General features: G+C 41.8%; 1 protein-coding gene across 6 annotated transcripts in view; it reads left to right on the forward strand.

Annotated features, from left to right (window-relative positions):
• Nucleotides 1-7,593: 7,593 nt before the first annotated feature.
• Nucleotides 7,594-24,882, forward strand: part of CLASP2 (cytoplasmic linker associated protein 2) — a 145,959-nt gene continuing 128,670 nt past the window's right edge. For 2 of the 6 annotated variants that reach the window (XM_058800535.1, XM_058800544.1), the window contains exons 1-2: nt 7,599-7,885; nt 20,053-20,131. In XM_058800535.1, coding sequence (XP_058656518.1) covers nt 7,691-7,885; nt 20,053-20,131 — 274 coding nt within the window. In that variant the 5' untranslated portion in view covers nt 7,599-7,690. Of the gene's footprint in view, nt 7,886-20,052; nt 20,132-24,882 lie in introns of all 6 variants that reach the window. The other 4 variants (XM_058800510.1, XM_058800532.1, XM_058800515.1 and 1 more) reach the window with 4 other exon arrangements.

A 24,882-nucleotide genomic window follows, 5' to 3' on the forward strand; every position in this document is an offset into this window, starting at 1 on the left:
GGCGGAAAGCCAAGCAAAAAAAAACAAAAACAAAAAAACAACAACAACAAAAAAAAAACCAAAAAAACCCCTGTAACAACTGAATCTCGGCTTCTTTCTTTTGCTGCACAGCGTTATCCGTAACAGATATGGTAGGTAAAGTTCCTTCGGTCGGGAATCCTTGGCCGGGAATCTCGGGAATCTCCTTAGAGGCGAGTTCACCACGAGAGGGAGCGCTCAAGCAGCCAGACAACTCCAGCAAACTCCAGCGGAAAAACACGCCAGAATCCGGCAGCAGCCAAAAAAATTCTGTCAGCCTAATCCCAACACGGAAACGCGTACAATTCTTTATGGAAAATAAGTAGTTTTAAGCTATATGTATGGAAATGCGTCTGTATGCGTTAAACCACATATATGTTCGGAAAATTTTGTCCTCATTTTAGGAAGAACCCTGCAATTTCTTACCTGAGAAAACCTTCCTTGGATCAATAGTGCTGATGTAGGAGTTCCACGAGTAGCAAATTACCGCTGAGTCTGTCCTATTTATAGAAGGACTTGCATTACAGAAACAAAAGCAAGCCCAACCAGAGGCCAACAAATGAAATGTACGTGTTTTTCTCTTCCCCTCCTCATTGCCATGCAGTGAGAAGTGGGTTGCTTTGTGCAAACGGGGGCAGTCTGGCACTGCACTGGTGTTACTAGGATGAGTATCACTGCTCTGCCTGGTTTGGAGAGTTGTTCCTGTGTAAAGAGAAAGATTCCATTCTGCAAATTTTTTCATATCCTTCAGTGCATTCACTCTCTTGCAATCTTCCTGCAGATAATGAAAATGCCATGACTAGTTTTGCAAGAACAGAGATTTTGCCATTCCAAGGCCAAAATGCACCCAGCTAAATGTCCCTTGATACTGCTCTGCAGTACACTGTGTGCTCACCAGCTTTTATTTTTCAGGTCAGATGACACAAGTAGTTTGGATCCTTTTCTAGTTCTTTCATCCTGCTGTTACAAAGGGTAGGATTACAATACAAAGGTAATTGCATCTATATTGAAATAGTTCTCACAGGTATTTTAACTAAAAGTTTAATTTATTAAATTTAAAATTTGAGAAAATTTTATATCAAAGGACTAATGCATTCCAGATTTTTTTTCTAACATTACATGAAATCATTATATAGCAATTAAGGTCTCACACAGAACACTGGCATACTATATTCCTCCACAGAAATTTAAAGATAGAAAATACTAATTGATAAAAGTCTAGCAAATAACCTCCTGCACAAAACAGAAAGAAACCTTTGCTTGGCAAACCACGGTCAAATTCTACTATCACTAAAGACAAATATCTCTGTTGCTGTGCAAAAAGGGCACAAAGGATGCTAAGTTATGCACCAGTGCTTTGATTAACTATATAAGGCATGGTAGACTAACAGATGAAAGAGAAGTTGTCACTTACATGTTAATTCTGACACTATTTTTTATTACCTGTAGTTTTTAATTTGTTCTTCCTTCTCTGTATCACATGAATCAAGAAAATTTGCAAATTACTCATAAAAGATTTATCAGGTGGAATTATTTAATTGCAGTGTCTACATGTTAAAACATATTTGGACAATAAGGAACAAATTAATGCCTTGGAGTAATCCAGTAGTCAGGCATCAGGCTGATCCCCCCTCACACCCCATTTCTGTGATCAAATTAACTTTGTATGTACAGGAAAAATACCAAACTACTAGTTTCAGCTCCTGACTGTTTTATAAATAAACATATGAAAGCAATCTCTATTAAATACATAATTTAAAGAACGTTCATGGCACAAGCCTAAATGTAGCTGAGTTCACCAAGTAAATTTTTAATACAGTTATATCTGATTTCATCTTTTAAGACCCAGTGAGAAAAATGGACAAATTTTCAACTAGCTTGGTACATGTATTGCAATATCATCATCAGAACATTCCTGCATTAATTATTTATTTATATTCAAAAGATATTTATTACTTCATTATTCTGATACTGGTAATCTCAGAGGGAGGAATTCAAATGATACTTTAAAGTTACCAACAGTGATAAATTCAGCTTGACAGGATACACATCATACTTTCGCAACGAATGCCAGAAAAGATGCAAAATAAATACCTATACAACATAGATAACAAAGTCTGCCACATTTCTGCTTAAAATAGCACAGTCTTTTACCTCTTGACAGTATTAAGAAGACCCTTAGTGTACTTATCTCCAACTTATAAAAAAATAAAAGGTATGGTTCTTCTAGAAGACATTAAAAGGTGGTACATGACTGAAGGACACTACATCCAAGATGCAATCTGAACATTTGATTCAAGTCACCCAGGGTGGAACATGTTGTAGAAGTGCTGACCCGGCTCCTGGGGAATCCAGCAGGAAGGACAACTTTCTCGTAGATTTCTTCAGTGTCAACCTAGGCTACATCAAGTGTAATTTATGGGAACTTTCTGAGTGACTCATGTTTAAATCCACTCTATTTTTATTATTTTGGCCCGTGTTCGCTATCTGCGATGAAGAGAACTTTGTTCCCTGGCTGATAAGGGAGCACGCTGGGTGCTCCAGGCTCTGCTCTGCCCTCCTTCCCTTGCTAGCAGTAAGCCCTAACAGGCTCAGAGCTCATGCAACCTGGTTATCGATCTCCTGTAGCAGAGAGTGTCAGTCACTGCTGCAGAAAAGCTACTTCTACAGACTGACTTCCCTTCCTGAGAAACCCTTCCCACACAGCGGATATGATCCCGTTGCTGAAAGAACCATAAAAATCCCCTAAAAAGCCTCTGAGAAAAAGAGCACAGCATCCTCCCTCCCCAGCCCGCTGGTAGGATTCTCTCCTTTTCCAGAGCAGGATAATACGTGCGGGAATCGCGCAGCACACTCGGATGGGCTGGGGGCGTAGGAACAGGTTTGGTGTGCAATTCAGGTTGGAAACGCGCCGCACTGGATTAGTGTCATTTACCTCGGCTCCTGCTGTAATTGCTCTGCTTGCTAGCGAGTCACATTGAGAAGACTGAAGGAAATTTGGATTCTGCATTCAATTACGGGGCTTAATGGCTCTACAAAATATTATGCATTGTACGAATACACAAGAGGAGTGGATTTATGCTCACATGCTTGCATATCAAAAAGAAGATTGCATTCCAGAGAAAGCAATCTCCTTAACTGAGAGTAAGAAGCTTTATAAGATCTTTGGCTTGAATGAAAATGCCTTCTTTTTGGAGCCTAGCCCACATCCCTAGGTATAAAGTCCACTAGGACTCTGTGGGAACATCTGCAATGAAACCACGTCCTTTTTCCAAGCTGAGGGACTGCTCTGGATTCAGTGCTGGAGTGCTACTCCTGCCTTGCTAAAAAAGGAAATGAACATCCAAACATCCAGAAGTTCTATTTGCCAAAAGCTATTTGTTTGCAAAGGAAAATGTCAACCAACATTTATTGATACCAACAAAAAAAAAAAAAAAAAAAAAAAAAAAAAAAAAAAAAAAAAAAAAAAAAGAGAGAGAGAGAAAACTACTTTCAATGGTAGCTTTCAAATAAAATTGACTTAGTCTTAGAAAAACATCTCAGGAATAAAAAGGCTACCCATTTTCTGCTGTTATATCAATAGCAGTACATCCAAACAGTGTACCTATAATCAATACTGTAAAAAGGCACTAGTCATGGCAGGTAGTCACAGGTTCACAGGATGAAATACGGTGGTCTAATCCTCTGACTTTACAGCAAGGCAATTATTTTCTGCTGTGGTTTTTAAGAAAACACTTATTACGTGAAATGGAAAAAAAAAGAAAGGCCACATAGCCCAGCATGACTTTTTGCCCTTAGCATAGCTTTGCAATGCCGTCTTTGAGTTGACAAAATAGTTCTGATATTTCAAGTGCATGTCTTATTATACTTTACCCTTCCCCTCAGTTTCAATGCTAGTCACACAACTGGGTTACCTAATCAGTGTATTTGCTTTGAATTGAGAGAATTTTTCAAAAACTCAGTGCCACAAGCTTTACCCCCTCTTTTTGCTTAGGATTTTCTTTCTTCAGAGATTGAGCTTAACTTGGACTGTAATGAAAAGTGAATTTTATATTACTTTGGGTTTTTTTTCAGATACTTTGGACAAGGACAGAAATTGTTTACAGTTGTTAATACTCCAAGGGTCCAGCACCGTCTACTTGGTTCTTTTCTATTTAGCCAATATTATTAGGTCAACAATTTTAAAACTTTCATAGCAAGATATTTGCTTTTTAAACATACAACACCAGAGAATCAGATTCTAGTGCACTGATAAAAAATATTGCAATCCAGTTTGGTTTTTTTCTGAAATTTATTTTTTCACTTCCAGAAGTTTCTTGGGTCTCATTTTCCTAGAAAAGCAACCTGTAATTCCATATCTTCATAAGTGGCAGTGCGCACACACAAGACAAGAACTATTCAGCTTCATCCAAAATTCCTTTTTTGGATTTCCTTCCTGAAAACATGATGAGCAGCTCATAATCTTCTTGTAAATTATAATAAGCTCAAAGTAAATACATACATTTCTGTTTTAAAGGCATCTTTAATCTTTTTAACCATCTTCATTATTGTAAAGCCTAGGGATTGATGAAGCATGGGATCCTCAGTTTGCTGCATCTCACCAAAATCAACAAAAGGCTGCTTGTTGTCTTGCCTCCTGGATGGAGAGTTCTTTTCTTTTTTTTTTTTTTTTTTTTCAGATCAATGGGACAGAAGGAAAGTGGAGAATTCCTGAGAAAGGGGTTTGTGAGAAGCAGACAAGTAGGAACACTGCAGCACCAATTTAGTTTGGTTGACACTGCTGTGAAGCAGCAATTTGCAGGTGTGGTTCCTCAGTGTAAATCCAGCAGCCAAATGAAGGGAGTACCTTGCTTTCCTGCAGGTTCACTCTTCCCCACTCCAAGGAGTAACAAGGCAAGCCAGACAGCCAGACTCTGCTGTCTTGGAACTAAGATGAGCTCTCATAACACAAAGGCTGCTTTCCCCATCTATCTTCTAGCTGTCTTTGCCTGCTCCAACTCTGGTAACTGCTGAACCCCAGAGTGAGAAAATTTAGGAATCTGAATCAGCAAAAAGCTAGCTATGTGATTTCAAAAAGGGGAGAAAAATGAATAAAAATATTATCTTTCTGAACTGTTTAAGTGAGGATGAATAAAAACCAGCTCTGGTGTATGGAAGGGAGGAATTGTGTACACGACAGCAGGGAAGAAAAGGACTGCCTGTATCAGCAGTGGTCTCCAGTTCAGCATGAGGTGAACCTTCCCAATATCAGAGGGGCAGGAGAACAATGTCACTGTCCCTGGCCAGTGATGGAGGTTGTTGTGCTTCCCATTTTCCAAGTGCCACGCTTCTGCCTGCAGGACTCGTGGGCCAGCCCAGCTCACTGACACCAGCTCTGTCATTTAGCCCATTAAATCAGCCCCAGTGATCAATGTGTGCAGGGTCTGGCACAGGGGACAAGACAGGGGCCAAGTGGAGCAGCTAGGGTGGGAGAAGGGGATGAGTGACCTCCTCTGCTCTCCTCTCCCTGCATGTGAAAGTCATAATTGTTCCTTCAGAGGCCACAGAGGCCAATGCAGAGGGACAGAGAGGACTGCCTTTCCCACCATCAAGGGGATTTGGACCAGTTTAAACTGGTCCTGAAACAACACCTAAAATCACAGCCCCTCACTTAAGGGTCTCTGTTTTACTTCAAGCAGATTCCTGGCAGTCTCATGTGGGTCCGCCATGCTGGGGCTTTACTTGGGAAATTGCCATCCACGAACAAGAGTTCATCTGGTTCAACTGCACATCCATCTGCAGTTCTGGGCTTCTCAGCACAAGAAAGGAGCTCCTGGAGACAGTGCAGCAGAGGGCCACGAAGATGATTAGGGGTCTGGAGCATCTCTCTTCTGAGGAATGACTGCAGGAGCTGGGCCTGTTTAGTCTAGAGAAGAGAAGACTGAACGAGGATCTCATTAATGCAGATAAATATCTCTAAGGTGGGGGCCAAGAGCATGGTTCTGGACTCTTTTTCAGTAGTGCCCGGCAACAGCAGGAGGAGCAAGGGCCATAAATTAAAACAATGGCCATAAAAAAAAACACAAGAAGTTTCACCTCAGTGTGAGGAAGAACTTGTTTATGTTGAAGGTGGTGGAGCCCTGTACCAGGCTGCTCAGGGAGTTCATGGACTCTCCCTCTCTGGAAACATTCAAAACCCGACTGGATGTGTGCCTGTGTTATCTCGTTTAGGTGATCCTGCCTTGGCATGGGGTTGGACTAGATGATCTCCAGAGGTCCCATTCAACCCTAACTGTGATTCAGTGATTCTGTGTAAGTAACAGTGCAGAAAGTCCGATGGGTTGTGCTGGATTTATGGAATAGCACTGAGCACCCAGGCTTGCACAACTCTGAATTTAAAAACCCGTGTCTCTCTGGAGTGTTGTCGCATTCCGGATAAGGAACCCGATTTTGCGGACAGCAACGCTGCAGAGCCAACCACACCGGGAATACTGGGAATGGCTCCACGGTGACCTCCCCATCTTACACCGGGGCTCTGAGCAAGGCGGGAGGGGTTGCAGGGCATGGCCAGGCAAAGCCGGGCCCGCGCTCGGAAGCGGGGGGGGAGGAAAGCAGGGGAGCACCCAAGCACCCCAGCACCTTTCACGCCTCTTCCCCTGTTCTTCCAACACTTTCCGCCCAAGAGCGCCGGACCGGCACCGCGGCCATCAGCGGGGCAGACAGCGCATGCGCCTCCCACTGCCGCCGGACACGACCCGCAGGGGTCCCGGGGGAGCGCGCACTGCCCCTCCTCTGCCCGCCCATCCATCCGTCCGTCCGTCCATCCACCCACCCATCTGTCCCGCCGCAGCGCGGGGCGGGAGGCGGGCGCGCGCTCTCCCGGGGGAGGCGGAGCCGCGCGGGCCCCGCCCGGTGTGTCCGCCTGGCGCCGGCCGGGGCGGCCGCGTCGGCGGCGGGAGGCGCAACTTGCACGGGACGGAGGCGGCGCTGCCGCCGCAGAGCCCGGCGGGGGAAGGTGCGGCGAAGCGTGAGCGGCTCTCGGAGGGACTCTCCCGGCCCGGCCCGGCCCGGCTCGGCTCACGGTGGAGGGGAGCGGGCGGCGCCGAGACCCGCCGGGACGAAAGTTTGGGAGCCGCCCCGCGGGCGGGCAGGAGGGGCCGGAGGCCGCGGCGTCAGGAGCATGAGAGGTTCGCCGCGGCCTCGCCGGTGCCCGTGAGAGGCGGCCCGCAGATCTCTGCTCCGGCGGGAGGAGGGAAGGGAGAGCGAGCGGGGGCGGCAGCAGCTCCCCGGGGGATCCTCCGAGCCCGCGGCCGGGGTGCCTGCGAGCCCCTCCAGCCGCAGCGCCTGTTCTCGAGCTCTATTTCCCGTTCCCCGGCGAGGGAAGAGGAGGGGCGGCGGCGGGGAGCCCTGTCGGGATCCCTCGGGACAGCGCGGGGGCGGCTGGAAAGCCCTGAGCAGGAGTGAGCGGCACCCACCGAGTCCGGCACAGCAGCAGCGCCGCGTTCCCTTCCCGCCGGGGGCTTCCCCCTGCGGGACCGCGAGTGCGCATGGGGGCGGCGGGCGCGGAGCCGGGAGCGGCTCCATGAGGACGGCAGGCCTGTCCGCGCCCCTGCCGCCCGCCCTGCCCTGCCCGCGCTTCCGACCCTGAGGCCCCCGGCTCGCCTACGAAGAAACTTTTCCGCAGCGTCCGAAGATGGAGCCTGCCGGCATGGATTATTTCTGCGAGCAGGTACAGCAGAAGGACGTGGGCCGCAGGATGCAGGTCGGCCAAGAGCTGCTGGAGTACCTGGGCGACCCGGCGAGGTCCCCCGATCTGGAGCAGGACCAGCAGCGCCTTGACAAAGTGATCGACGAATTAACAGCGTGGGTCAACTCCAGTAATTTTAAGGTGAGGCTGCTCGGCGGGGCTCGGCCCGGGCAGACCATGATTCATCATGGTTGGGAGGTACAGAGCCCCGGGTTACTTTTTTAATCAGGTAAGAGCAGAAGTAAAACTACATTTGTGCCAGTATTATCCCTCCCCGCACAAAGGGGAATTCCGAAATTTTGGAAGGGTGGTTAATGTTTTATTGTGTCTGTCCTTAAAGAAACGGTAATAGGGGTTTTGGCTTTGCCTTTATCGTTGGCTAGGTGGTATTTTGGTTTTGGTTTGAGGGTTTTTCGCGGCATTGTGTTAAACCCCCTCACCCCTCCCCCCGCAACTATATTACACACTCGGGTTGTGTTTCTTACTCAGAAACGAGAACTGATGATTATTTTTCTTATTTTTTTCTCGCTACCACTCCCCTTCCATGGTGTCTGCACTTGGGTGTAGTGTTTCATGGGGTTGCCATCGTTTTGTGCAGGCCGTAAAGAGTGCTGCTCCACCGGATTTGTATCACGCTGTGTGTATTTTAGCCAATTAAAGGAATAATTGGCTTCTTGGGGTTCCCTCTGTGAGTTGAAAGTTGTTTATATCGTCTTTAGGTGACTTTCCCGTGCCTGGGAAGTTATACAGTATCCTCACGGCGGCCCGATGATGACTCACGTTTCGCTTTTTCCTGTGTGCGTGTGTCTTTTAGACGGAGCCACGGGAAAAGAGCGATCACTCCCTCACCCAGCGTTAACACTTGCGAATTGTTCTGACGTCGGTCAGCCGATAAGGCGATTGACAGCGCATTTTTAGTGCCAAGGACAATCGTGTTCGCACTGGCGATTTTTTGATTTTATTTATTTATTTTGAATTTTGCCCTCCCCGCGGCGCGTGTGCGCGGCGCGGCCGGGGCAGGCCCGCGCTGCCGCCGCCGGGGGGCGCTGCCGGGCCGCGCTGCGCGCCTGGGGCTCCCGGCCGGGCCCGCTCCGCCCTGCCCTGCCGGCGTGATCCGCCCGCACTTTGGACCTTTAAACTCGCTGCTCTCAGCTTGTGCTCGCTTTTTTCTCTGTTTTCTGAGACACAGGAGGAGGGCAGTATGTTCCTGAAATGGATTTTTTTTCTTCCCTCCACTGACTTTAATCCGCCAGCCTTTGCACGTAGCAACTTCTGAGATTGAGGTCTGAAAAGAATAAAGGCTTAACTCGATTTGCGCACATGATTTATTTATTTTGGAAGCGTGTCTGTCAGTAAAGGTCGGGTTAGCTTGAGGAAGTAGCGTGTGCTGGACAAATATAATTTATTTATCTTTAAATCCATCATCTGAGGATGGATTGTTGGTGAAAAAAATGATTAGTGCAAGACCTAGACAGGTCTTTAAAAATACCCTTTTTCATGAAGAGTGCTAGCTACTTACTTAACAGGGTAATGTAAGAGTTTCTTCCTCCACTTGTAAATTAACAGAATTAGGCGTTAAGACTGGAAATTCAATTTTCAAGATGTATTTTTCATAATGCAAGGCATTTTGTTTGCTGTTGATGTAAGGTGACAGAACTCCAGAGCTGTTTGGACTGTAGGATCAATGACAACTATGCAGTGCTCCACAAGCATCAGTCACAGAAGGGAGATCCCCTAGTTCAACCTCCCTGCTAAAGCAGGTTCATCAAGAGCAGGTTGCACAGAATCACAGCCAGATGGGTTTTGAATATCTCCAGGAGAGACCCCACAACCTCTCTGGGCAGCTTGTTCAAGTCCTCTGTCACCCTCAAAGTAAAGGAAATTTTCCCCTCGTATTCAGATGGCGCTTTTGTGTTTCAGTTTGAGCCTGTTGCCCTTAGTACGTGGCTGGGTACCCCTGAAAAGAGTCATACAGAATGAGAGTATTACAAATTCTGAGAATTTTAAAGATTGCTTGCAAAATTATTACAGTATTTTTGTTACTTCTTCTCTCTGTCCACTTACTGGTGGCTCTTTGTTGTGTTTCAAAGCATGGTGTTAGTCACGGGTTTGATTCCTCTAGGGGCCATCACTTCAGAGCTGGGCTTGATGATCCTTGTGGGTCCCTTCCAGCTTGGAAGATTCTGTGACTATATTAATGACAACAGCACAAGATCTTGGGTGTTTTGCTCATGATCATCATACCATTGTTCCTGGCTGTGGTAGTGACTGCCACTGTGTGCTGCTTCAAAATGCAGATTAATAGTCTAGAAAAATGGCATGTGTTTTACTTGCATATTTTGTCTCATGCCAGCATAGATGTTACACATTTAAATGTTGTGTCCTATTTCGTTATTGCACTCAGGCCCTGAACAATAGAAAGTAATGAATCCACAGACTCATGTGTCTTCTCAAAAAAAAACCAAGTGATTTTTGATTGCTGTATTATTTAACATATTGTTGGTCACCCTCTACTGAGAAATGGATACGTAGAGCACTTAACAATTCTGCTTATCATCTTTCTTTTGTATCTTGCTGAAGGTCTTGGCGGTCTCTGGAGTCCTAAAGTAATGAATCCCTCCCAGTTGACATGACTGGTGATATCACAAGCAGTGATAATGGCTGGAGACTCAGAACTGCTGAGCTAGATGAATTGGAGATACAAGTGGGGAATGCTGGAGGAAGTTTTGATGGAGAGCATTATTTCTGCTCGTGGTGATGGGGATGGATAATAAGGGGATAACTAATGTGATTGCCCTGAACGTGCTGTATTTTTTATTCCCACTGAAATCTCAGTTCTTGCATGCAGTGTACTCTGCTGACTGTACTGAAAGAGGAGATGCATGTCTGAGAGCTCTGGTCTCAACTCTTAAGCTGTGCCTGTGAAGAGAAAACTTTCTACGGTATGCCACCCTGGAAAGTTTTTGGCTCATGTAACCCGAAGGGAAAGACTCTGGAGGAGTAATAGGAGGGTTGGCTTGGCAGGTTTGATAGTGAGTGGGGGAAAAAGAGAATAAGCATTCAGTAAACAAGCTGAACTCAATGATCTTAAAGGCCTTTTCCTAAACCATTCAATAATTCTAAATGTGGGCTAGTTATCAGCAAGGTTGAATTAACTCATCCCCAAAAGATTTTGGCCACATAAAACACAGTGCTTTTGCTGTTCTGAAGTTTGCAACTCTTTATAGTTATTTAATAAACAAGCTGGCAATTCCAAACTGAGAGAGCAGATAGGAAAATTTCTGAGTTCATCTAGCTCATTGAAGTGGAAAACACAATTACTAGCTTGAGTTACTGGTAAAACAGAAAGGTGGGATTAAGAATGTGTTGACTCATCTGCAGGTGGTTCAGGGTTGTAGTGAAAATTGGTTGCAGAACATAGGGAATGACCTAGAGAGAGATGAGTCAAGGTTGAATTATGAGGACTTCAGTTACCATGTCTGTGCAGTGATGAATTGGCTTACAAAGACTCAAAAGCTTTGCAACGTCAGGGAGGGCACAGAAGATGTGCATAATTTAAACTTTTATTTTGTATCTCACTAGAATGAAAGAATTCCTCACTGAAAATTGGTTGCTTAGTGATGTGGTTTGTTTTGTATTGGTTGGGTCTAATCTCTCTCCTTCTACAATGCAGAGATTTGGGGTTTTGGGTATATGTCAGTCCCTATCCCCCCTCCCTCAACTGTTTTCCAAAGGCTGTGAGGAATAAGAATAGGTAAGTTGAATGCAAAGTATTAAGAGTTGAGTGATAGAATTATTCTGCTGGTATTTGGTATCAATCTGAAATATTTAGCAATCTCAGGAAATGGGAACAGTGATATTTTTTCTGTTTGGACTCTCAGGTGAACTTCAAACAGTAAATGAGTTACCCATTTTGAGAGTGGTACTGCTGATATATATTTGCTGGTGTTACTGGGTTAGCCTGGATCTTCATCTAGGTATATATGAGTTTTGTTTAACACATCTGTTGTGTCTCTCTCATGCTCAGTAGTCACTTGAAATAATTACAAGTTTATCTAACTGTGCAGTCTGGTGACTCAAACTGTTCTATGTCTGACTCAAGTAATCTGGAAATCTGCTTTGAACTCCTGCTGAAGAGATGTGGGATGGGGAAATACTGCTTTTAATGTAGAGCTTTGCTAATCTACTCTTGGTTGTTAGTATGTTGTGGAGTCTTTTAAGAACGCCAAAATTGAACAATTACTCTCATTAAAATTATTGTTGAGCAACAAAGCCACCTTTTGATTCTTAAAAGAAATCACACCTGATCAGAACTTACAAAAAACTATGACTAAAATGGTGGTAGTTTCTCCAGGTAGTTTTATATGAGAAGAGTAATCAGGAATGTTTGTAACTACGAGTCACTTGGATTTCTTACCTTTATGGTCAGTATCTTAGCTTGTTTTATTCCTCAACTGCAGTAGAAAAATAATTAATAATCACTAGTTTATGCCAGAGCAGCAGATTGTTTGCCATGGGAAGAAGAAAATCTGATTTCACTCTTTATCCACACTATCAGAAAGAGATACTGTTTCTTTTAGGCAAATCCTTGGAATTATCTCATTCTATGCATCTTGAAAAGTGAGATTTTTCTGAGGTTTGTTTGTCTCAATGCTAAATGCCAAAAGATACTAAAATACCAGTAATGTTGGTGTTGCATTTTTGTATTTCCTTGGTTTGGCGAGTATTTATTTTGGTTTGTCTTTAGTTCAAAAAAAGGCCAGCAGGAGGAGCTTTCAATTTCCAGAAAGGAAGGGAATATTTGAAGTGTAATTTTGCAGATAGGTAAAGACAAGTGGTTGGGATGCTTGTCTGAAATACTTGCAGAGAGATGACAGCAGTTAAAACTTGGCTGACCACACATGTGTGCGAGGTGGAACCTACAATTTAAAACTACCTGAATAAAGTGGAGATACTGAGATCTGAAAAAAGAGAGTTCAGAGATAAAACATGTGGAGTGGGACATTTAGTTAGAAATGACCAAATGCACAAATGCAGGATGTGGGGTGTGTGTGTAGCAGACCTTAGGAAGAAAATGTGTGGGTTGTTTTGGATCTGAAGTTGAACCCAAGCCAACATATGCTACACAAAAGGCAAATGCCATAGTGAGTTGTAGGACTGTAAGATGCAGGACAGAGAAATGGAATAAAAGAGGACCCTGCTAAACCTTTATTTTCAGTTACTGTGTAGATCCTGGTATTTCCTTAGTCTTTGTTAGCAAATGCTGGTGATTTAAATGTCTTTGTTGAAGAAGAAATGTTTGACTTTGAACTCTTTGCTGAATTTCATTCTTTTTTTCTTCAAGTTTTGTTTGATCTTGGCTGTGTGGGATCTACTTTCTTTTTTCTATGTAGTGAGAGTGTGGTTTAACCTGTCCATGTGTGAATCCAATTTTATTTTTCAAATTCAATTATTTGATTCCTTCTTGAGTAATAATTACTGTTTTTTTAATGTAGTATTTACGTTCTCTTCATGATACATTAGGTGTAATGGAATATTGGTCAAATAATCAAGCAGATCTCCTGAAGACAAGGGACACTTCCAAGAAGTTTTAATTATTTTAATTAAAATTAATTTTGTCTGGTCTTGAGTTGGGAATGTATAGTCTCAAAGTCTCAGGCATGTCCTCCAGAGGTGGAATTGGCAGTTCTCAGTTGTTTTGCATTGTCCAGTTGTTTTGTGTTATCCAGCCTGTTGCTGGGCTTGCAAGGGTCCCTCAGGGGTGAAGAGAGAGAGACGAGAATCTTGGCTCCATGATCAGAAGGCTGATTTATTATTTTATGATATATATTACATTAAGACTATACTAAAAGGAATAGAGAGAAAAGTCTCAGAAGCTGCTAAGCTAAGAATAGAAAAGGAATGAATCAACAAAGGAGCTCTCTCTGATGATGTCCCAGAGAGAGCTTGGTCTTTGATTGGCCCTTAATTGTAAACATGCAACATGGGCCAATCACAGGTGCACCTGTTGCATTCCACAGCAGCAGGTAACCATTGTTTACATTCTTTCTCTGGGGCCTCAGCTTCCCAGAAGAGGGAGAAATCCTAAAGAAAGGATTTTTCACAAAAGATGTCTGTGACACAGCCTAACTGTACTGGCTGTTGAAACTGCAGCTCTGCTGCTCATGGGGCCAGGTGTTCTGTTCCCACTGTTGTTCCTGAGGCACTTAACGTTTTGTCAATGTCCAATTCATTTTCCAGTGTTTCAGCAAGCTGATTTGACTCGTGTTACAGGCGATTTCAGTGCACCAGATCAAATGCATCTGCAGGCCAAGAGGGATAACAGGAGGGTCACTTGTAGCCTGCGGTTTGATTGATTTGGGTGTGGGTAGAGAGCTTTCCCAGCCCTGTGCAGTGTGTCAGAGGAGGGGTGCATCCCTCAGAGCAGGGCTGGCAGCAGTCAGGGCGTGTGAGCCAGAGGAGGGGTGCATCCCTCAGAGCAGGGCTGGCAGCAGTCAGGGCGTGTGAGCCAGAGGAGGGGTGCATCCCTCAGAGCAGGGCTGGCAGCAGTCAGTGCGTGTGAGCCCGGCGATTTGAGCAGCTCTGCTGATGGAAGCAGTTTCTGTGCCTGCCTGAGGAGTGGTGCTGGTGCGTCATGCTGCACGGCTCTGATGGCAGCGCTTGCGAAGCTGCCCGGCTGGAGGCCCAGGGAGGAGACACGCCTCAGGAGGTGCCTTCTCTTGTTCTTTGTTGGGCTGCTTCCCCAAAGTGGGCTGCTCTTCAGCTGCATGAATGCTGCTCTTCCCACAGCAGAGGAGCTGCTGCAGAGGTGGGAGTGAGTAGCAGAGAATGGGGGTCACTGTATGCTTGATACAATTTAAATAAGAGGAAATGGGAAAGGAAATAAGAGACCTTGGGCACAAAAAGAATTAAATTCTTTTGAAAGAACTGAGTCTTAAAATAAAAGTGTTTCTTTGTTTTGCACCATCAATGTGCTTAGAAAGGCTTTCAACTGCAATTTTTTTGGGCAAAAAAAGTTTTTTAATTAATTATTTATTCAAAAGAGAAATACCATACATCTCGTTGTCTTCCCACTGAATCTTGCTTTTAAAGAGGCTCTGTTTGGAAACTTTTTCTAGTGTAGCACATAAAGTTTTAGCCAGACAATCTCAAAAAAATGGCTTACAATGTCAAGTGTTGCTGCATCATATACTTTTGGGTTTTGCTCACAGTCCTTGGAAAAATATTTATGAAAAATTTCTTACAATAGTTAAGGGAAGAACGTTTATGCACATGTGAAGTGAACTGGAGATGCTCAATGGATGTAATGGATCAAGCTGGAGGCAGTACACAAATTTTAGAATACTGTATTGTCCGCATAATACAGAACAGTTTGGATCACACTTGCAGTCTGAATTCAGTTTGGAGATGAGAGATTTTGAAATAACAGAAAGTTGTAAACTTTTTTTCTCCAGTGATCATTTTGAGTGTTACATCAATGTGTTCTTCAGAATTGGCTAAATGCTTCTTAATTAATCTAGGCAGACAAGATAGGAAGCTCAAGTTCCCAACTTGGGGACCGGGCATTAAAGCATATTTCCTTTTTTTTTACTAACCTCTAGAATTTTTAGGAGAGCACTTTGCTTGCTTGTTCTGTCTGCAGTGCAGGAGAGGTCAACATAACAGGGACATCCTAGAATTGTGCCTCTTGGGAGATCCCTTGAAGAAGCCAAGCCTTTCAGTGCAGCAATACACTTGCCACTCTCTAGATTAACACGGGTGATTCATTCAGCAATCCTCTGGTAGTGTGGTTGCTTGCACTGCGTCACTGAAATGTTCTGTGGTTGGCCATCACAGGAGAATTGTGAAGGGAAGGTTATCAGAAGTTTGATAGTCTGTTGTATTGCACTAAATAGTTTATTTAGTTGTTTTGCACTGGGTGATTTAAGATTTGCACTGAGCAGTCTTTACGTTACACTGAATAGTTTGTTATATCACATGGTTTGTTCATACGGATTTTTATAATAGTCTATACCCCTTTTGAGACAATGAGGTTGCAGCTGACAGGTGGTTTAACAGTAGCAAAGATGGGATGCTTTGGAGAATCTTACCTTGTAGTACAAAATATAGTTGCAAAACATCATTTTGAAGGCAGTAGCAGAGGTAGAGGGGGCTCTGCATTTGCTAACCAACTTGGACTCCAATTGTTGAGCTTGAAGACTTTGTTAGATACCAGCAACTCTGCTCTCTCCTTGCAATGTGATGTGATACGTATTAAAAAAAAAAAATCATGCCATTGGAATTGGAAGTGTGTCATTAGTGCTCTTGAAGGTGAAAGACACAAGAGAATGGAAATAATGCTTCCTTGTCAGCTAAAATATCTTCAGTATAGAAGATGTGTGTGGTACCTTCAGCAGCTGGGTCTGCAGTTTTGGCTTCTGTCAGCAGAGGCAGCTGTCCAACTGCTGCTGAGTGGTAGGGAGAATGGAGTCTGGAGATGTCGTGGCTGGGACTGAAAAACCACACAGGTTGAAGAAATGACCCAGGAAAATGGAAATGTCCTTCTGCTCATGGGGCCAAGGGCATGCTTAAGTATCTACAAGCTTTTGAGTTAAGGGAGGGAATGGAGTATGGATAGATCTCTGCAGATGGGGGAAGTGGATAGAATTGGAGTGGGAAACAGTAAAGGGAGCAGGAAGTATGGAATAGGGGAGCAGAAGTGTGTCCTGAAAGATGAGTAGAGAGAACTAAGAATATAGAACTTGAAGAAGTGAAGTACAAGATAGTGCACGAACATAAATATTTTTGTTTCATGTTGAGCTGCTTGCAAGGTTCTTGAGATTATGAGAATTAAGGAAAGTGTACCTTGTGTCTTGGCTGACAATACTTTAAAAAATATCATCCCATGAAGTTTTTGCATATATCTTGTTCTAGCAGTGCAGTGCTGGAACAATGCTTGCTCTTGCAGGGCGTAGTTGTTTGGCATGCTGTGTCCTGTTTGTCAGTAGTTGCTAGTGATACCACAGCTGTCCCCATGGTGACAGGAAGTCCAATGCCTTAAATTCATTCTTTGGACTCCCAGATAGGGACCTCCATAATTCCCCCATTAGATTCTCATGACTAGTTCACAGATCCTGTTCTACAGAACCCATATTTCCTTGCACAGTTCAGAGATCCTATGACCAAATCCAAGGACATTTGTATTAAGGTTATTTGGCAAGTTACACAAGTAGGGATGTTTTCCTGGTAGTGTCCTGCCCCTAGCTGTCCCCCACAGGGATAGGAAATTACAGAACCACAATGAAAATAATATAAGTATGCATGGTTATCCAGGTATGGTTTGAAGAACAGTATTTCTTTTTCTAGGAGAAAACTTAGGTGCCTGGAAGTTGTCCACAGAAGGACAGGGGAAGTGCTGGAAAGTGTGTGCAGAAGGAGAGCTGGAAAAGGATCAAGCTTGCAGAGCAAGAATAGGCTCAATTACTAATCACTGGTTCTATTCATAATCGTTTTTTGGTTGGAACATCTTGATTTCACTAAAGAGTCTGGTCTTTTTTTATCCAGAACAGATAAAATATTTCTCAGTTGGTTTGGCAACTTTGTTGTGATCTGAGAAGTCAAGGATAGGCTTAATATTGGCTTGTTAAAGAATAGCAAATAACCAGCTCTAGTTCAAATGAGCCTAAATTTCTTTTTCCCTATGAACTTTAAAAGCACTGTTTAAATGCCTCAGACAATGGTAAACCGATGAATCACTCTCAATATACAAAGGCTCTTTCTAGACAGCAAGCAAAAGGCTTAATGAATGCAGAGTAAGAAACAAATCCATTGATTTTAATCCCAGAAGGCATTCATCCTTCATTGGAGCTGTTGGGGAAAGAGCAGTGATGCTGGTGAAAGGTTTTTCTGTTGACAGTGGACAGCCTGTGTTGGTAAATGGTCCCACACAGTGCCTCAGAACTTGGAACCTCTTTGTTGCAGGGCTTCTGCATAACCTCCAAGTTCTGCCTTAATTTACATTTTTAAATTTTTTTTTTTTTCTTGAATGATGTTTATGTGACCCCATATAAATTAGGAGCTCTTTCCAAAGGGCTGCTTGAATACTGCACAGATGATACCTACCAGGAGATGCTGAAGCTTAGAGCATTGTGTATCAGAACAGAGAAATATTAAAACTGATTTAAAAAACCAACAGGTAGTTCACTTGCTATCCTCTGTAGCTGTGTGGTACAGCTGACTTGTTTTGTGATGTGGAATGAAAGCAAATTTTGTTGCTAGAGCAGTTTTCCATTACTTCAGCTTGTGGCCACACTGACATTTTAACTCTTCAGTTATTGTGACTTCATGCCTGTTACCTGTTCAGAGTTGCAGACCACAGAAGACTTTGCATGAGGTAAAGCTCATGCACGTGTGCTTTACTCTAAGTTTCTGAGTTCTTCATGAGGATGGAAGTCTTCAAGACAGATTTTGCAAAGATAATCTAATGTCTGAAGAAGAGAGAAACTTTTAAGAATGTATCTTAACAGATGAAAAGGCTCCTGTTTGTGCAAAACACTTGCATGGAAAGGTACCATAAAATTGTCAGTGCAAGTCTCAGGTGGGTTTGTAGTCAGGAAACAGAAGCATAGGAAAACTGTGGCTCCAGAAGGAATTTATTTCTTTCAGACACTGGTTTTTAGATGGAGCTTTTGACTATGGTTTCATATTGCTTGATAAGCTGGAAAGTAACATTAAAGGAAAAACCTTGACATTACCACAAAAGCTAATTTGTATAATTCTTTTTTGTATAAGTAAGTTACTAGCTATAGTATTCCATTTCTCTAATCTGTAGATAGTTACTTCTTGGCAATTTATTAATTTAAGCCAGTGATGCCATCCATTTATATATGCTAGCCTGTATTTTAGTATGTAATAGAATTGTGTCTGGGTGAGTTGTACTAACTGCTAACTAAGTTTTGTATCTCCTTTTTAAAAGCAGATCTGTTGTGCAAATACTGAATTTATTAAAACCAGCTTCATTGTGTGGTTGCTTCTAATCCTGGGCTTTTTGAGGACCTTATTTTTCTAGTTTCCTGTAGAAACAAGGCTTGTATGATGCTCTGTGCGTGGGCCATGTGTATCACATGCATATCCCGTCAGATTTTCTTCTGGCCTTCTGCCTAGTGCGGACAATTGTGACAGATAGGGATCTTAAGGAAACAGAGGGGTCCAAAAAATGCAGATCCAAATGTTATGAAAATAAACAGCTAATAAAGGAGAGGAATTCTAGTCATGAGTTCATGGGGGAAAATGTGCAGTGCATGTCTTACTAGAAAATGAAGAGGAGGAAAAGCTGTAAGGAACACCCAAGATTGAGGAGGTTGTTCCTTTGACAAATGGTTATTGCATTTGCACCTTCATGGGCAGCAGCAAATTGAGGTAACTACAAGTTGTGAAAAATGCAGGTTCTGGTGTTCATTATGAGCTATTGTAGGAAAAACAGAAGGAAGTCTTGGAACAATATGCAGGATAGTAAACAGCAATAGAAGTGTCCCTGCTTTGTAAAATAATTTTGTCAAATTGATAATTTCTGTTTGTGTTTTTGTTTCTGTATTAGTGGATATTGTTGTCTCATCTGGTTTCTGTACATGAATGGGAAATGCCTCAAAACTCCAGTAGTATTTTGCATTTCCTTTTTTTTTTCTGTTTTGGTTTAGTTTTTGTTAGAGGGGGTTTTTTTTCATTGTTGTGGGTTGAGTTGGTCTTTGTTTTGGTTTCATTTTTCTTGTTGTTTTCATTTGGTTTGAGGGGGTTCTTTATTATATTTTAATGAGCAAATGAAAAATTGAGCTTCCCTAGTTTAACAAGCAAGTGGAAAAATGGTCTACTCTAGACCACTAGGGAAAGCAGAATTAGCTTCTCAATTATTTTCTTTTGGGAGTTTGGAAAATGATGTAATGACCTTAGTGGAAGAGCTAAGTGGCCAGAAGTAAGCTCCTGGACTAAGCTCTTAGCATCTGGGAAACTTTAAACCATGTCTTGGTTTGGGTTTTGTGGTTAAAAATAGGAAAACATTGGATTTCTAATACTTATTTTCTTCTGTTTTAAGACAAGAATTAAAAAATCTGAATTGCTCTGGTATATGTAAATAAACTTGATCCATTTCAAACATATTCTGATAACTTTGTCTTGATGGGAACTTTGAAAGAATTCTTAGCTCTTTAACTGAAACTTTAATTTAAGATAGCTTTTCAGCATACTTGCATTTCTATCCTTAAGTTATTTGCAATATATTTTAAAACTTTCCTTATTGATCTGGTTTATAATATGCAATGCTTTTGTTTCAACAGGTAGCACTACTGGGATTAGATGTTTTAGGTGCCTTTGTTGACAGACTATCAGGACGCTTTAAACCCTATATAGGAACTGGTAAGTGAAAATACAACTTTTTCCCTAAGACCAAACAGTAAAAGACACTTCCTCCCTTCTCTCCTAGCAGCTGGAGTGGAACATGTTGAAAACTTCTTGAGCTAATTATAATGTACTGGCAGGCATTTTACTGGTGTTGGAATTGAAATAATTGTAGAGTAGCATGTCAGTATTCATTTGTAACTGATTTCTTAGGTGGTGCTTGGGATTTTTTTAATGGTTCAAGGAGTGCCATTCCAGTAATTAGTTCGATGCTATATGGTTGCTTACCACTCCCTGAGACAGTCCTCTAAAATTTACATTGAAACACAAGTATTATCTTCAAGTTGTGTTAAAGATGGAAGGTTTGATTTGCAGATCACTTTAATCAGAGATTTATGCCTCCTGAAGCCTGTAGTCTCAGAGGATTATGTGATCTACCTTCTGATAAATAACTTGACTGTAGCTTTTAGTAATCTAAAGTTTTTATGGGATGAAAGAAAGAAGTACTAACTCTTATTCCTGTGTGAAATGTTTACTCAAATGAATTTCAGGTTAATGGATCTACATGTGCTGGAGTATGAGACCTTTTTTGTGGGAGGTACAAGCAAACTACTTGTCAACTCATTTTGCTGCTGGCTTTGAAAAGAGCTAGTGATATTAGGATATTAATGTTGGTTTTATAGCACTGGCTGTTTTTGACAGAAGTTTCTAGTGAATGTCCTTTTTCAAAATTTGAGTAAGTTACATCATTTTCCCTGATCCCCAGCTATCTCAAATTATCAAAATTTTACATGTTTAGTTTTGTAATTAAGAGCTTTGAAATAAAATTTCAAAGTTCAGGAATACAAAGTATAATTTATGAAAAGCTGCTAACTAAATTAATTGAAAGCTTATTTCAGTGTTCTGTGGAGCTACTGCAGTAGTGTGCTACAGAAGTTAAATCTGTTTTGTTGCAGAGAGCTTCTCTTTGGCTGGTTAATTTTGTATTGGAGCAGTGTAAGGGAACTGGAGGCATATTGTGCTATGCACAGTATTGATTTTTGAATAGTCTCCATTTGTAGCTACAAACACTGTTTTGCTCCAGAGTTTGACTAAGTTTTGGTTTTTATTTTAAGTCTGTAAAACCTAAAATTACATCACATTATTAAAGGACAGTTGGGAAGCTTATTCAGTTTTTCTCTGTTGTTTTAAGTATGAACTATCTGAGAATAGTTTGAAAATCCTCTTGTGGGTTTGGGCTTTTCTTGTCACAGTAGTTGAGTGAGACCACGTGCAAACTGAATATTTAAATTTCAGTAGTATTTATATTAAAAAGCAGAAGGGAGAGAGAGTACTGGCAGTGGGTGACCGTTTAACACACATTACATCTGAAGCTGTGTATTCTCCAAGTATTTTTCAGTTAAGCTAAGAAGCACTGCTTTCAACTGAAACTGAGCCTCAGAGCATCTCCAGAATGAAGATCTCTAGAATATTCAAGTTACTGTTGTTCATGATCAACTTCTGTATAAACAAACCTAACAGTCGCTGAAATCTTAGTCTCAGTAAAGGCAGAAAACAGTATTTTAGGTTACTTTTTAAAAGAGTGATATGAATTTTCCTCAGTTGTTAGCTCTCTTTCTCCAAGTTTCATAACAAGATGGGAATATCATTCAGTTTTTGTCAGTGAAGCAGTAACATAAAAACATTATTGTAACTGTCTCGGGTTTGTGTAGTCAGGGCTTATGAGAATAATTAAAAGCACATTGGTGAAGCAGAGAACTGCTTCCTTCAAGAAAACTTAAAGAACCAGGAGTTTCCTAAATCATGTTCTGTTGACTCTGCAGATTTGTCTTCTAATGTAATCTGACTCCATTAAGTCAGACCAAAGACTTGTATTTGACAGTGATTTGTTTGCAGTTGCCTGAGAAGAAAGCAAGGACAGGAGAAACAGGCAGTGATAACTCCTTCATCAGTAGGAGTTCTCAGCAGTCTTACAGGTTAGGGCCAGCTGAGGCACATGGGATATTCAGTGTATGCCCTTTCACTTTGTTTTCCTACAGCTTTTTCTGTTTAGTTTCTGACCCACATTTGGTTTTTGCAGTGTTCTGTAGAAGTACTTAAGTATGAGAAACTTGTTTGGACTGATTGCCTGAAAAACTTGGTGCTTGCTAGATCTTGTGTTAGAGAGGTGAGCTAACATTTCATACCTTCCTGCCAGTTTCTATTTATGGATCTCTTCCATGCCTGTCCTCTGCTATCCCTCCCTCTGCCCCAGCTCAAAGACACAATGGAGCTGTTTCTTGTATACAACTGTTTGCCCTTTCAGTGCCTTTCTGTTGTGGTGCATTTGAGTAAAGGAAGCCATATCTGTCACACCATACCAGAGAGGTGCCTATGTTCATAGTGGCACAATTGTATTTGTTTGTGTTTGTCATCTATTACTTTTGTAGTTATTGATTATAGATTCCTCTGTTTCATAGCTGCTTGTAGGAGGATAGAATATGAGAAAATAGTGTAGAAAGTAATCTTACCCCTAAGGACTTGCAGCTGGGCCAATTAGCAAAGATTAGGAGCAGGCCTGGCTTTACCAGGCCACAGCTGTAATCAACGAGAAGCAGAGTGCTATAACAGAGTGGGGTGGCTGGTTGAGAGGGGAACTGCAGTCAGTTGGTTACTGTGTGAAGAAGAAAGAGTCAGTGCTCTGAGGAGATGTTCATGAGAAACACCAAGAAGGTGTGAAACTTTTGTGATAAGGAGGCAACAGTATGGACCCCCTGCAATAAGATGACGAGAGTTGGAGACCCCGATGTGATTCGGGAAAAAGGACTCAAATACTAAACTGTATGACCCTGTGGATTTGGGAAAAAGGACTTAAGTATCAACCAATGTGATCTCGTGGTGATTCAGGAAACAAGACTTAAACATTAAGCAATGTGGTCCCATAGTGATTTGAATGGAGAACTGCATGAGGAAAAGTAAGAAGAAACAGAATTTACTAAAGTAACTGTAAGAACTAGAAAAAGAGTAGTTCTGTTATTCAGTACAATGTGTTTATTGATTAGTGAAATATATCAATTGCAGCTATTAATGTTTGTTAAGTATGAGTATAAAAGATTTTGAAGATACTTTTTAAACTGAGAAAAGCTGCAAAATGGAACCAACATTTAGAAATACATATATATATATTTGTACTGTAATATGTTGTCTGAATATTTGTTGTAAATGAAATACATGAATGCGTCATAATGTTAATTTATTTGAACGTGTCCTTCTAGAAATGCTGCAACTCTGTAATTAAAAGAAAAAGGGGCAATTGTAGGGGGATAGAATATAAGAAAATAAAGAGTGTAGAAAGTAATCTCACCCCTAAGGAGTTGCAGCTGGGCCAATTATCAAAGATTAGCAACAGGCCTGACTTTACCAGGCCACAGCTGTAACCAACGAGAAGCAGAGTGCTATAAAAGAGTGCGGTGGCTGGATAAGAAGGGAACTGCAGTCAGTTGGCTGCTTTGTGAAGAAGAAAGAGTCAGTGCTCTGAGGAGGTACCCATGAGAAACACCAAGAAGGTATGGAACTTTTGTGATAAGGAGACAACAGTATGGAACCCCTTCAATACGATGACAACAGCTGCTCCCTGAAAATTTACCTAATATGTGCATGAGACTGTGTACTACAACACCCTGTTTCCTGTGCAGTGATGGTGGATTTGGGGCCCACTCTCCAGGGTAGTGTTTTTGCTCCATGCCTTTATCGTTAGGGCAAGACCCCTTCTTGAGAGCTGTGTGGAAGTCCAGCTCTCTAGAGAGATTTTAGTTTTTGTTTTGTTTTGGTTTTTTTTGTTTTTTTGGTTTTTTTTTTTTAGCTTGGTTATGTCCAGTTAAGTGATTCTCTTGGTTATGTCCAGTTAAGTTACCTGGATATTGTTAGTGGGGTATATAATCGTGTATTTCAGATATGCAGTGCATTCAGGTGATATTAGGAGAAAACAAAAATCATGGAATTAAGCTTGAAAATGTTGGGAAATTTGTAAGCAAAGTAGTTCAGTTAAGTAACACAGGGGCCCCACAGACCTATCTTAGTACTAATTTATATGGTTGGCTTTTACTTTCTCTGTTTTGGTCAAATAAATGTAAGTGTATTATTTTTTGAAGGCAAACATAACAGAATTTTTCCAGGGAATTCAATTATTACTTTGAAATATTCAAACTATAGTTAACTTCTCATTTATTGCACTAAGCTATTGTAGGTACTTGTATTCTCCAAAAATAATAAGGATTGCACCATAACTACAGCAAAGCAGGATAGATGTAAAATACCTAACTGCTTTGTTCTCTGCTTTTTTTAAAATACAATGCAGCCTCTTTTCTAGGTAAAGCTTCAATTTTACAGCTGTTTTCACTTATAACATACCTGCAACTTTAAATGTATTTTTCTTTTAATAAACAGTGTTATATTTTGGTGACCCTGAGATGTTTTTATTTGTGATTCAGATCTCAGTAAATGATGGAAGTATAATAATACATTATCCAACTGCAATATGGGAAAACATATTCAATCTTTTCCTACCCCATCCCAATTTAATTTCCTGTTCTGTTTTGATGGGGGTGGATTTCCTTAAGTGCAGAGGACAGCTAATGTTACTGAATATTCACCCCCTTAAACATTACAGGCTTCTGCTTTACTACAATCTTTTCAACCTACATATATTTACATTTGGGCAAAACCAATACAACAGTGGTAGGGCAGATACCTTCCAGTATTCCAAAGAGCATGTTAGTGATCTTTGTATT

Source organism: Ammospiza caudacuta, chromosome 1 (assembly GCF_027887145.1).
Source record: "Ammospiza caudacuta isolate bAmmCau1 chromosome 1, bAmmCau1.pri, whole genome shotgun sequence".
Lineage (NCBI taxonomy): Eukaryota > Metazoa > Chordata > Aves > Passeriformes > Passerellidae > Ammospiza > Ammospiza caudacuta.